The sequence below is a fragment of the Silene latifolia genome, chromosome X (genome assembly GCF_048544455.1).
Source record: "Silene latifolia isolate original U9 population chromosome X, ASM4854445v1, whole genome shotgun sequence".
Classification (NCBI taxonomy): Eukaryota; Viridiplantae; Streptophyta; class Magnoliopsida; order Caryophyllales; family Caryophyllaceae; genus Silene; species Silene latifolia.
Genome location: NC_133537.1, coordinates 345289770 through 345302821, shown reverse-complemented (window position 1 = coordinate 345302821; position 13052 = coordinate 345289770). Strand labels below are relative to the sequence as shown.

The 13052-nt window shown below is 39.4% G+C and overlaps 3 protein-coding genes across 4 annotated transcripts; 1 reads left to right on the top strand and 2 right to left on the bottom strand.

The window, feature by feature from the left end:
* Positions 1 to 220: 220 nt before the first annotated feature.
* LOC141619808 (uncharacterized) lies at positions 221 to 4708 on the bottom strand. 2 transcript variants are annotated; one of them, XM_074436829.1, is made up of 7 exons: positions 4291 to 4708; positions 4037 to 4187; positions 3776 to 3950; positions 3620 to 3688; positions 3355 to 3530; positions 546 to 710; positions 221 to 333 (listed from the first exon to the last, which is right to left on the bottom strand). In XM_074436829.1, exons 1-6 carry the CDS (start codon positions 4545 to 4547, stop codon positions 585 to 587), a joined length of 954 nt encoding a protein of 317 aa, XP_074292930.1. In that variant the 5' UTR covers positions 4548 to 4708; the 3' UTR covers positions 221 to 333; positions 546 to 584. The 2 variants fall into 2 exon arrangements, with proteins under 2 accessions (XP_074292930.1, XP_074292929.1); XM_074436828.1 differs by lacking the exon at positions 221 to 333 and having other exon boundaries at positions 335 to 710.
* Positions 4709 to 5613: 905 nt separating this feature from the next.
* Positions 5614 to 8826, top strand: LOC141619807 (serine/threonine-protein kinase SRK2E). Its single transcript, XM_074436827.1, has 9 exons — positions 5614 to 6432; positions 6534 to 6608; positions 6691 to 6792; positions 6969 to 7022; positions 7120 to 7212; positions 7345 to 7437; positions 7823 to 7927; positions 8022 to 8120; positions 8347 to 8826. The coding sequence occupies exons 1-9, from the start codon at positions 6241 to 6243 to the stop codon at positions 8638 to 8640; spliced, it is 1107 nt and encodes a 368-aa protein (XP_074292928.1). The 5' UTR covers positions 5614 to 6240; the 3' UTR covers positions 8641 to 8826.
* A 281-nt stretch (positions 8827 to 9107) lies between these two features.
* Positions 9108 to 12207, bottom strand: LOC141619806 (uncharacterized). The gene is made up of 4 exons (XM_074436826.1): positions 11502 to 12207; positions 10678 to 10848; positions 10472 to 10588; positions 9108 to 10178 (listed from the first exon to the last, which is right to left on the bottom strand). The coding sequence occupies exons 1-4, from the start codon at positions 11955 to 11957 to the stop codon at positions 9297 to 9299; spliced, it is 1626 nt and encodes a 541-aa protein (XP_074292927.1). The 5' UTR covers positions 11958 to 12207; the 3' UTR covers positions 9108 to 9296.
* Positions 12208 to 13052: the final 845 nt, after the last annotated feature.

The following is a 13052-nucleotide window of genomic DNA, read 5'->3' as shown; positions in this document are numbered from 1 at the left end:
TGACTCGGTACGACCTCCCAAACAGCTCAAATTTAAGTGTATGAGTACATGGTTTTCGAAATTTTAGGGTCCCGAAACAAAAATATCTGTAAATTATACGGACGGTTTCTCGGGTCAGATAAGGCAGCCACCAAAATGTGAGAAACAACAGAGGAAATTTGAGGGTGCTGGTACGCGATAACAGAGGACGTTCGGTTACGGTTCGACTTGTAGCCGAACCGTATGTTCGGTTCCCCGTACAAATCTCGCAGTTCGGTTCATGAACACCCCTAAGTGATCTCACTTCATCGCTTCTATCCATAAAAAGTTCAAAGATTCCAAACACAGCTTTATCTGAAGTTCGAAGTAAAAGCAAAGGTGTAGAGAAGAATGGTTACATAATTTCATATAGAACCGAAAGTAAAAGAACTAATTACATCCATCCAGGTCACTAGTCAAGGTGAAAGAATATAACCAACACAACTAACCTACGTAAACCTAAGTTTTAGCAGACTAAAAGAAAAAAAAAAAGGACCTGTCACAGTTGAACAAAATTGCTCACCTACCTTCCAGGTGACTACATGAAAGGTCAGATAGAGCTCAGCTTATTGCTCCACCTTGCTCAAATGAGTTTTCAGATACTTGCTCATTGAAAACCCATGGAATGTATCCACTTCAAACAGTTCTTTTAGCTTTTCGTCACATAGTATTTGCCTCTTGTCTGACGGATCCTTCAATACAAGCAGCACAGAAAGGTCAGTCAACAGATCACTCAGCTAATAAACAACTACATCGTCCCGTCATTTGTTTCCCTTTAAATTCGGTATAAAGATCAATAGATCCCTTATCCACTCTTCCTCCCACATCATGACATCAACATGAAAGTACATCATTTGAGGGGTGATGGACATGGGGAGGAAGGAGCGGAATGGGGTTGTACGATAAGCATGGTGTAATTTGGCAATTTGATAATAGTGACAATCTTTTTCAAAGTGGAAAGGTAAACATATGATTGACCTATATCAAAGTAGAATTGGTAAATAATGGCTGGAAGTCCGGAACAGAGGTTTTATCTACACCTGAGTTTATTTGGTTCAACAACAAAATTAGCAATATTCTATTGGATGATTATAAGTTATAACTACATTCATTCCTTACTACCGAGACAGCTTGCACACATTACGCTCATAATCTGATCATTTAGTTGTCTACTTGTCTTCACCTCCCCCAATCTCTACATCATTACCACCACCATCACTAATAACCCTTCCTAAAACTTCAGCCCAGTCCTCAGAAAAGTACCCTTTCTCCGCTATGAAAATCCTTCAACCCTTCAACAAAGTACCACCATCACCACGCCGTACTCTTACGGAGACAATGATCCACTCCATCACCCACAAAAGCCACTGAAATAACCGACTCCATAAAACCCAGCTCAAAAATAGAGGATAATGGTGGTAGAGAACGGGCAAAAGTTGGTGAACTGATATGGCGACTGAGGGCTAGAGAGAAAGAAATTAATAATGAAGGTTGGTGCCTTGTTGAGTTGTTGGTCTGCATTGGAAGGAGGGCTGAACATATTAAAGAGAAGAGGGGAGGGAGTAGTGTGACTGACATACTGATATCCAAGGGAGAAAAAAAAAACAAGATGCAGAGGTTTATGCTATTGCTCCGTGACAACGGGCAACCAAAGAATGAGGAATAATGGAGGACTAAAGGGAGACGTACTGGATCTGATGACCTAATGGATTAATGTTCTAACAGCTTCAGATATACTGTCAAGTGTCAACACAGAGAAGACATAAAGAAATAAGGGTTTTTCTACGATGTACCCTCTAATTTTTTCATTTTCTATCATATACCTCTCCTTTTCTCATTTATACCATATACCCCTGTACTTCGTTAGTTTTTGTACAACATGACCCAAGTTAATTTTTCCGTCTAACTTCCTGTTAATGTGATGATGACAAGGACTGATGAGGTGGATTTATTTTCCCTCAATCTCACAAAAACTTCCCTTATTTTTTCTACTAACCTATGCATTTAACTTCATCTTCTTCTTACTTCCATTTTAGTTGATTTCTTCATGTTTTCTTGGCAATCGACACCCTGCTCAGCAGCTTTCACCATACTTGAAATGGTATTATATAGATAATTTGTTTCAGTTCCTTAAATTGATGTTCCAGAATATTCAAGTGGGTATTAACCAACCATTAGAATTTGCTTTCTCCAAAATGCAGTTGTTCACAAAGACACCATGCATTTCAATTTTCATCCACCAATAATATTGATTCCATTTGACAAATGTAGCTGACAGAGTAAGCCATTGGTTCCAACTTCGACAATAAACTAAAACTCATCCTATTCAACTTAGGAATTGTTAATTTAGATTTTAGACTGAGCTAATGTGCAATCACCTGTTTTCATATTCTACTTCTCCATCCTTCAAATCCTAATCTGACTCCAAAGTTTTAACCTTTCGCATAGTATATATTCAATTTCGAAAGAAATAATGAAAAAGAACAATATAAATGGAAATTATAAGGGCACAAAGTCGTCTTTAACGCACCGTGAGAAAATTGAATAAATTGAAAGAACACTAAAAACACTAGCATACATAGCTGAAACTTTAGAGAAAATGATCATATATGACTTGTAGCAGCTTATTTAGCGTGAAAATCATTCAACAATTAAAATAAAAAGTAAGTTAATCAGAGGAAGATGAATAGTTTACAAGGGTTTGATGAGGTGTGTAAATGTGTCTTTGGTGGATACTGGGTTGTACGTTTCATTAAAAAATGAACGGCCTTGTCATCATGTAGGAAATATCTAGTCATCATCTTTGTCATCAACTTAACCGAAAATTAAGCTTAGGTCACGTTTTATACTAGTAGGCTAAGTAAAGGTATAGATGATTTACACAAAGGAGGGGTATATAATAGAAAATGAAAAAATTGAAGGGTACACCATATAAAAACCCAAGAAATAAAGAGAGAAGACGGGTAGAGACCTATGGGGCAATGGCAGCTTCAAGTCATGGTATAAAACTTTTTTTTCCCTTTTAACAATAGCCTCAATGAAAATTTCAATGCAACCATTGACTAGCATTATACAGTTGATTAGTTAAAGCAGGAACTAATGGAGCGGGAACACCACAGAACCTTCTAGCTCGAAGAGAACTATTGCCATCAACTATATTGTGACCGCCTTACAGTTAATAAAGGAGCACACAATCACATGATAGTTTATCCAAAAAGGTTGCTTAATTGCATTGGTGAGCGGATGAATCCACGTATCCATGAGACAGCTAAATCATTTTTATGGGGCTTTTTTTGTTAATACAGTTTGTGAATCATTAGCAAGAGAAGAGAATACCTGGAGATCATTTTGCTTTATGTATCCCCAAATTCTCTTGACAGCTTCTGGGCGGGAAAGGGTAGTTTCGCCAGTACCAAGAAATTTGACAAAAGCCTCTGACAAGTGCAGTGGCATAAGAAGAGCAGAAGTACCCCCATTGTGTTGTTTTGCTTTTCCCTTAGTTTTTTGGACATCTAAAAAAGTAGGATGGCAGTAAATGAAGTTGTAAGTGGGAAGAAAAAGAGGAATTAGGAGTAAAAATGCAGTGGTATGAAGAGTATACCAGTGTCATGGTCGTCTGTCTGGCGTTTACGCTTCTTCTGTGGAGGAGGCGCAGAAGTGACAGAAGATTCTGCAAAAGAATGATGGTCATATACAAAAAAAAGAGATGAGAATGAATAGGGGTGGTAGGAAATAGGATGTGGGGTGGTAGTGGTACCGTTGGGAATCTGTAATGGCCAGATATGTTTGGAGAGAACTTTATTCATTTGGAACATATTGATCTTATCAACACGGAAAATGGAACGTAGCTTGTCATCACACTTGATATTACGCCTGTTACTGGGGTCTTGCAAATCGTTCTCACGGATATATTCCCACAGTTTCTTAACAACCTATGAATGAATTAATGAATGAATGAATAAATGAATGAATAAATGAATGAACAAACGAATGATAATGAGATAAATGAAAGAGTGACCTGAGTTCGAGCCATCTCGGAAACTTGGAAGAAATCTTCAAGGGAAGGGGATAGACTGCATAATTTGGCAAAACCCCCACCACCTCTCTTCTTCTCCGTCTCCTTCTTGGGGGTTTCCTCCTCCTCATCCTCTTCCTCCAAGCTGTTAGATCTATAAATGAATTTGTGAATTAATAACTACTCAATCAATACAACAAAAGGTACTATTGCTATTGCTGATACCAGTATATGAATTCATATTGCATGGTACCTACCTTGGACTGGTGGTAGCTTCTTCTTCTTCATCATCATCATCACCATCATCTTTATCTTTATCTTCATCATCTTTATCTTGATGTTCCTGGTGAATAATATCGTCAATGAGTTGGGATATAAACTTCTTCCTGTCAGACAAATCAACACCAAAGTCGCTCTCTAATTGCCGCCGCACTGCTCCAGCCGACGTCGTATTCAAGTCCGACTTCCTCAATATTTCCCGTAACCTATTCACTAGCTCCGACTCCTCTACCATTTTCCCCCTTTCTTCCTTTTTCAGATTATCATTAACATTAATTTTTAATTAAATTAATTAAGGGGTTGGGTCGTCAAGGTTATACTTCCAATTTTCTAATGGGTTTCTTTGGTTACTTACACCTCTCACACACACATTTGTAATCCTAAAAATCATGGATAATGGCCCATCAACTTCTCACTTTTCGGATATCTTAAAACACAAATTCAAATTATACACGGAGATATCCGTCTATAATAAAAGACGGGTCGAATCTTTCGCATAGCGAGGCAAGTCGGAGGGAAGTGAAAACCACTTTAAACTTACTAATGTTACTCGGTTTCGTCAATCTTCACTACTCACTCGAAAAGTATGTCCATGGTAATAAAAACTAGACATCCAGAGATATTAGGTGTACTTTACGAGTTCTGTCATAAACATACAAAATGAGTTGTATATTATTCTACATCGTTTTAGGGAGTTTTAAGCACCCAATAATCACTTTAAGGCATACTCGCCCTATTGACGAGATTGTTGCAAGAAAATAAAACTTGATGATAGCTTCAAAACTCGCCGGATCTACAGGCTATTAGAGTATTAGCCATGGTTTACATGTCAACTAGGCCTTGGAATAGAATGCCTCGAAATTGCATTGTCGTCCGTTTATCCAATAAAAAAAAAAGTGTCTCAATGGAACATAAAAGACATGCTTTTGTAATAAGGACATATATAGGCTGATTTGAATACCTAGCAGTCATTAATCATTATAAGGGCATAACCGCATAAGGCATACTATGACAATGTTTTGGCAAAAATTCTCATCAAATTCGGAAGAACGGAGAAATGTAACGATTCTAAAGGTTATTATCTACATTTTCTTGGTCGACTGGTTCCAAATTAAAAGGGCATAGTCTATAAAAATGTACATAGTAATAGATAAGTATATGGTTAAAAATTGAGACATGTAGATATTTAAAAATACTTTTCTATCCGTGTCGAATAAACAAAAGAAGCTACTATATTCCAAGTTATTTTAAAAATTTGATTAAAAAAAAATATTTAACAGAGTGTTGGGCACGTGTTAGTCATTTTAAGGCATATTAGCGCGATTGAAAAGATTTTGGGAAAAAAAAGTCAACGTTTTAGAAGAATGTAAAAAACTGTGAATTCTTTAGTTAAAGGATTAATTTAGGTGTAATATGGCCTTTATCCTCTTTGCTTGTTTATTTTCCGTTTGAGGGGTATTAGAGGAATAAATTGGGAAATAAGGATAGAAGAATGAGGTGGGAGTTTATTAGCAGAGCATATCAACTGTCAGTGACAGAGAAGCAGGAGACCCCAGGGTTTCCACATAAAAAATCTTGCTTCAGAATCTGACATCATTTTCTATTTTCAGCATCCTCCATTGATCCCAATTTAAACAATAAAATGCAGAGACAGCAGGTAGCTGACGTGATGGGCTAATTTGGTTTCAGACATTCACGAGACCCCCCAGACAAAGTTGTGTAATTAATTTCTAAGTTTGTTTAAAGTGGAGTTTCACGGGATTCCCTTTGCTTTCATATTGAACTAAGCACAATACCCCCAGGTTGTGATCGATTTCCCGACACGTACACTCCTCCATCACGTCAAAAAGATTTCTACTTTTTTGCTGGGTTTGTTTGAATTTGATCATTAGTAGTAGGAGGTTAAGTTGAGTCGGTGTGAAAGAGCAATGGAGCGTGGCCCTGTAGAAGGCGGTAACATTAACCATGTTACAAATTCAGACATGCCCATCATGCATGACAGTGATCGTTATGAGCTGCTTAAAGACATTGGTTCGGGCAACTTCGGGGTTGCCCGTTTGATGCGAGATAAGAACACTAATAACCTTGTTGCTGTCAAATACATTGAGAGAGGTGACAAGGTCTGTCCTTTAATTTCTCCTTTCTCCTTTGTTTGGATGGATTTACTTGCATTGCATTGCATACTACACATGTTGAATTTCTTATATATGTGCAACTGCAGATAGATGAGAATGTGCAGAGGGAGATCATTAATCATAGGTCATTGCGACATCCCAACATTGTCAGATTTAAAGAGGTATGTATGTATGTATGTACAACAACACTCAGTCACCTCACTCTTGTTTCTATTTCCTTCTAACTTGATGATGCTTCTTCAGGTTATATTAACTCCTACTCATTTGGCTATTGTCATGGAATATGCTTCTGGAGGGGAACTCTTCGAACGGATATGTAATGCTGGAAGGTTCAGTGAGGATGAGGTTACTCTTTATTTGCCTTTTCATCTCTATAATACTCCATCATCCCCAATCATTTGTTTACCTTTGACTAAAAAAAAAAAAGAAAAAAAAAAAAGGTAAACAAATGAATCGGAGACAAAGGGAGAATCTTTTTCTACAAAAGTCGGTGCTCATGCTGATTCTCATCAATCAAGTAGGCACGGTTCTTCTTTCAACAATTGATTTCGGGGGTCAGCTACTGTCATGCTATGGTACGTCTACAACACTACTAATTGACTATTTGTGTTCTTTGTTTTGTTTAAGCTTTCATCTTGACTGACTACTTGTTGTTACATTTTCACTTGTTAGCAAGTTTGTCATCGAGACTTAAAGCTGGAGAACACTTTACTGGATGGAAGTCCAGCTCCTCGTTTGAAGATTTGTGATTTTGGGTACTCAAAGGTAATTGCTTGAACCCTCTTTTGTTGGTCGGTCTACTCCATGTTATCTCAGTCCAAAGTATAGCCCGACACTATAGTCTATGGGAAACTTCGATAAAGGAAAAGACACTTATTGGTATTTGTTTATCTTCAGTCCTCGGTTCTGCATTCCCAACCAAAATCAACTGTTGGAACTCCTGCATATATTGCACCTGAGGTCTTACTCAAGAAAGAATATGATGGCAAGGTGAGATGCTCTCGCTAACTCAACATATCTTGTGTGATTATGGTGTTTTATTCCATGATTCATTTCAAACGTTTTTTCAAGTTAAGAATCACAATCTAGCTTCTACTTGGGTACTACTTTGACAACAAGGATGATGCTGGAAATATCACTGAGACACCACCCACCCCCTGTATGGCAGCTTATCTGAACAAGAGCTATTTAGTTGTTAAACCATTGTCAAGATCCAATAATTCAAAAGGTACCATGTGTATTCAGCATCAAACAAATGTCTAATTGAATAAATCTTATGATGGCGCATGGTGTGCACAAGTGTGGAAAGAGCTTGCCTAGAATATACAGTATCAAAGTAGATTTCTTCTCGGTTGTCATTTTCCCTTGTGATCAGATTGCAGATGTGTGGTCGTGTGGGGTGACCTTATATGTTATGTTGGTTGGGGCATACCCATTTGAAGACCCAGACGAACCTAAGAATTTTCGTAAGACAATACAGGTTGGTCATTCACCAAAATGACTATATATTACACTCAGGTGGCTGTTTGGTTGCCTCTCTGACTCTTACTGGTTTCTACTTTCTACTGGTGCAGCGAATTTTAAATGTCCAATACTCTATTCCTGATTATGTCCATATATCTCCAGAATGTCGCCATTTGCTCTCGAGAATATTTGTCGCTGACCCAGCAAAGGTAAGTTATTGATCTGATCCAATCAATTTCTTGTCACCTTTGTATGTGTGACTCTGTGTCTCAACATATGCTAGTTTGATAATGGTTACCAAATTATGATTCCTGATGCTTTTACAAAAAATGACACTGGCCTTGTACTCCTAAGTTACTATCAACAGAATGATTGTCATCAAATACTAAGTTACCAATGCTAATATATGCTGACAATGCCTAACCTTTGTCAAAGAGGATCACCATTCCCGAGATAAGGCAGCATGAATGGTTCCAAAAGAACCTACCAGCGGATCTCATGGATGAGAAGGCGACAAATGGTGAGTATGAAGAACCTGATCAGCCAATGCAAAGCATAGATGAGATAATGCAAATAATATCAGAAGCAACTATACCTGCAGCTGGATCTCAAAGTCTAAACCAGTATCTCACTGGCAGCTTGGACATCGATGATGATATGGAAGAGGATCTTGAATCTGATCCTGAGCTCGACATGGACAGCAGTGGAGAGATAGTATATGCTATGTGATCACGTAAGAAGACGCTGGATGTAATTGAAACAACCTTCAAAGAAGGGACGGCATTAGCTACCAAGAAAGCTCATTTCTCTTTTCTTATTTTTTTTGTAATGCAATGTACTCTTGTATCATGTGTTGAACATTACCATGCTCCACTGGGACGAAAAAAACCTTTACCATGCTCTGCCCATCATCTCAGAACAAGAATGTTATACTGTTTGCCTTTTCCCTATTTTTGGTTGGGTAGAAACTAAGAGATATAACGACTGTTTTCATATGAAAAACAATATATAGTGTGATTCTTTTATGTCAATGAAAAAAAAAAAAGCATAGATGGGAATTTGCTGAAGGGTTAATTATGATAAGACGATTTCGATTTCATCTCAATGTTTCAGTTCAATTTTCTGAGTAACCTTTCAAAGAAGAATCTCAAATTGTACTGTATTCTTCCTCTATATCATTCTGCTGGAATGGGCAATAAACTAATAATGTAGAATCATTTTTTATACCCCATTGGCAACATCAACTAGATCTAAAGAGTTCCAAAAAGTGCAGGTAAGATCAAGTCTAAATCACAAAGCTACAGCCGCAGAATAAGACTGTGCCACAAAAAAGTCAACATTGATCGACAAAAACTGGGGACAAATACAGCAATCAAGGGAAATGATCAACTTTGCGGTTTTTCTTTTTCATCTGCAGCAGCAGCACCACCACCATCTGTTTTCTCAACTCCGTAAGAAGATGGCTGAGGAACCCCATTAGTTCCTTGTGGCTGGATTTGAGGAGGCGCCTGGGGTGGGGTAACAGCTGGATATGCATCTTGATAATAACTTGCTTGGGCAGGTGGAGGATACCCACTTTGACCATAATAAGAGTAAGACGCCTGGTTTGCCACTTGACCCTCTTGTTGCTGTCCATAAGCTGTTTGTGGATAACCAGTCTGACTGTAAGGTGGCTGAACAAGTGGTGCACCAGAATAGGTAGGAAAAGCGCTACCACCATTAGGTTGAGCAGGTGTTGCCTGATCATAGCCAGTAGCATATGCAGGTGGAGGCTGAGACTGAGCCACTGAACCATCAGGCTGTCCAGACACTACTGGGCCTCCATACCCTGATCCGTCAGGCTGTCCAGACGTAGCCGGAGGCCCATAGGCAGAATTTGTAAAAGGTTTAGACTGATCTGGTGGTTGGACTTGTCCTGATATGTCCTGCCCATAACTTAGCGGCTGCTGTGGGTATGCTTGATTATAATTGTAGCCTGCAGTTGATGGCATTTGGCCGTAGTTGTAGGCCATACTTGGCGGAGCTGAAGCAGGCAGAGGCTGTCCATATGTGTTATAGCCAGTAGAGTGATGCTGGGGCGTGTTTGTCTGGTGAGGGGGGTAGCCAGCATAATAAGGTGGAGGTGGGACTGCGTATGTAGCAGGCTGTGTATAGCCGCCATATGCTGGTGGCTGTTGTGCAGGGGGTTGACCCGGGGGAGTCCAAGTTGTAGCGGCGTAAGCAGGGTGTGTGTAGGCATTAGTAGCAGACAAAACCTTCAACCGATTCTGTGATTCACATTTTGACACAATAAGAACATATTGAGGCGTACATATTGAGAGAATCAAAACCCTAAAAGCGTACTTGGTTCCCAGTGAAGTAAAGTGAAAAAAAACGAGTAACTAGCAAGAGTTGGTTAGAAAGTGTGATTATATAGGGGTTGAATGATTTAAGTATTGAGTAACTAAGATAGGCAATACATAGAAAACATTGTAATGTGTAATTAAAGCAGTTGCAAATGATGAATCCAAGACAGAGCAGAGTATGAATGAAATGGGTTAAAAGGGAGGGAGCAGCTTACTCCGCTAATAACTTCATTGACCAACTCTTTGGCAGAGTCAATCTGATCCTGAGTTCCGTTAATATATACGTTTCTTTCGGTGGAAGTATCACCCGGGGGAAGGTGAAGAGGAACAACCTGGAAAAGCAGGAGAAAAGCAGAGTTGAAAAGGAAGTAGACAAGGGTAGAATGAAAGGAAGAAAGTAAAGTAGAAAAGTAAAGTAAACCTGGATGCGAGCACCGGAGGTGGATTGCATGGTTTTGATGGTTTCACCACCTTTGCCAATGACTAAAGCAACCTTGTCATTAGGAACTTTGATGACAAACTGTTGGGCACCTGACTGGAGAGGAGGGAGGGGGACTCTATTACCAGACGGACCAGAAGAAGCAGCGTCCGCCTGCATATTACATATAATATAATAAAATAAAATAAAGGGATATTCTACCGTGTACCCTCGTGGTTTTCGGTTTTCTACGTTGTACCCCTCCTTTTTTTATATTCCATAGTGTACCCTTAAACTCTATACATTAGTCTATACCATGACCTTATTTATTGTCATTGCCAACTTAGTTTCTTAAATGACCTATTAAATCGTCTATTTATAATTCCAGTTACTCAATAACCTACTCATTTACTTATTAGTTCGCCGAATTACTCATTAGCCCAAGAAATAGTATATGAAACTAACTAAAAGTTCAAAAAATCTCCATTATCATGTCATGAATCATAACAGATGTTTTTAATAGCAGTTGGTGCTTATTAAAGGTCATCTGTGATATTTCTCATATAAAATGGCGATACAACATTAATAGTCGGAATAAAGGTGAAAGTACGGTCGTTTGATAGTGGTAAAGTTAATGGAGAGTTAAACGAGGTTATGATGGAGAAATAAGGAAGAAGTTTAGGGGTACACTGTAGAATTAAAAAAAAGGAGGGGTACAACATAGAAAACTGAAAAACTCGGGGGTACACCGTAGAATATCCCTAAAATAAAATAATGGAAGACACAAGCAAGCAAGCAACAATAAAAGAAAGAAAGAAGAAAAAGACCTCTGCAATGGTTTCAGTAATAAGGTGTTGAGCACGAGCAATCTGGTCAGGAGTACCCATCAATTCAACATCACGAGTCAAGGCACAAGGATCAGCGTCATTGTCTCGAGTTATCTGAATACGAGCACCAGAACGAGCCTGAAGGTTCTTAATCATATCCCCACCACGACCAATAATCACACCTACTTTCGCATTTGGGATTGATATTTTCTGACTGCTGGGGTTGATGTTATTATTAGTCATAGGAGTGTAGGATACTGCAGCAGCCACTGTAGAGGATGAGGATGAGTAGTCAGGTGTTGCGTCTGTGGTGGTTGTTCGAGGTCTTTTAGTATCACCGCCACCGCCACCGCCGACAGCCGCATCCGATATTAGACGAGCAGCGATTGCCTGAGCTTTCTGCTTCGCCAACTCTATTTCCTCATCTATCTTCCTCTTTCCTCCTACGGATTCCATTCTATTCTATTTCTATTCTATTCTATTCTATAGATAATAGAATAGATCTCCGTCACCCCCTTTACTATTTCCGATATCTCTATCAGGAGAAGATACAGATTGATTGATTGATTGATTTAGGAGGATTATGATTTAATACATTGACGACGTTGTACTTATGGCCTCCCTCTGCGCTCTAACTGTGTTTTAGGGCTCAACCTCTATTTCAATTGGGGATCCCACTCCACCCCCAATTTCACCCCTAAGCCCCTTACTCACTTTATCCTACCAACTTATACTCCCTCCTATTTCCGATAAAATATGGTGATTAAAATAAATATTGTGGATAGAGTGATTAAAATAACTGTTCCGGGTGTAATTCCAGAGCAGTTATACGTTACTACCCGTGCTTGTAGAATGACGTCTTTTGTTAACTCCTCCTTGCGATCTCCTGAAACAATGAGCAAACTGAGGGCTCGGCTTTGGGCCGAGCGAACTCACTCCGACGCTCAAGTCAGTAAACTTAGAAAGATAAGTTGTTGTTACTTGGTGAAGTATATATTGTAGAGAGATAAGGAAGATATTACCAGATGAATAGTGATTCTTAGGTTAAATTGTGGATATCTTTGACCTTGCTCATATGTTGGTAGTCGTGGTGCGAGAATATGCCCCATCAATTTGCCCCTAGCGTAGTCTATGCCGTGGTATGGGCTCCGATGTATGTTGAGCGTATATTCTGCGCAAGACAAATTTTTTCTTTCGAAACTTCTTCTACCTCGGCGTGGCCCTGCTTAGGCCGTACCATATCCCCCCTCCATATGGTTGTGTAATGGACATCCGATGTGGAAAAGGCAATGACGCCGGCTGAGACCAGGGTGGAGAGTGCCGGTTGTTTCTGATTGCCCCCTGGCCGATGCTGACAAGCTTGGTTGATCATGTGGCCGGCGGAGAAACGGATACCTAGGAATTTGTTGAGGAAGATGAACAGGCAGAGAGATATGAAGGGGCGTGTTGAAGACGCTTGGTCACTGTTGCATTGATTGACGTTCAACTGTTGCAACGATTGACATTCCGTGGCTGCATGCCTGACACGTGTCTGTTTGTTGATTGGCTGAC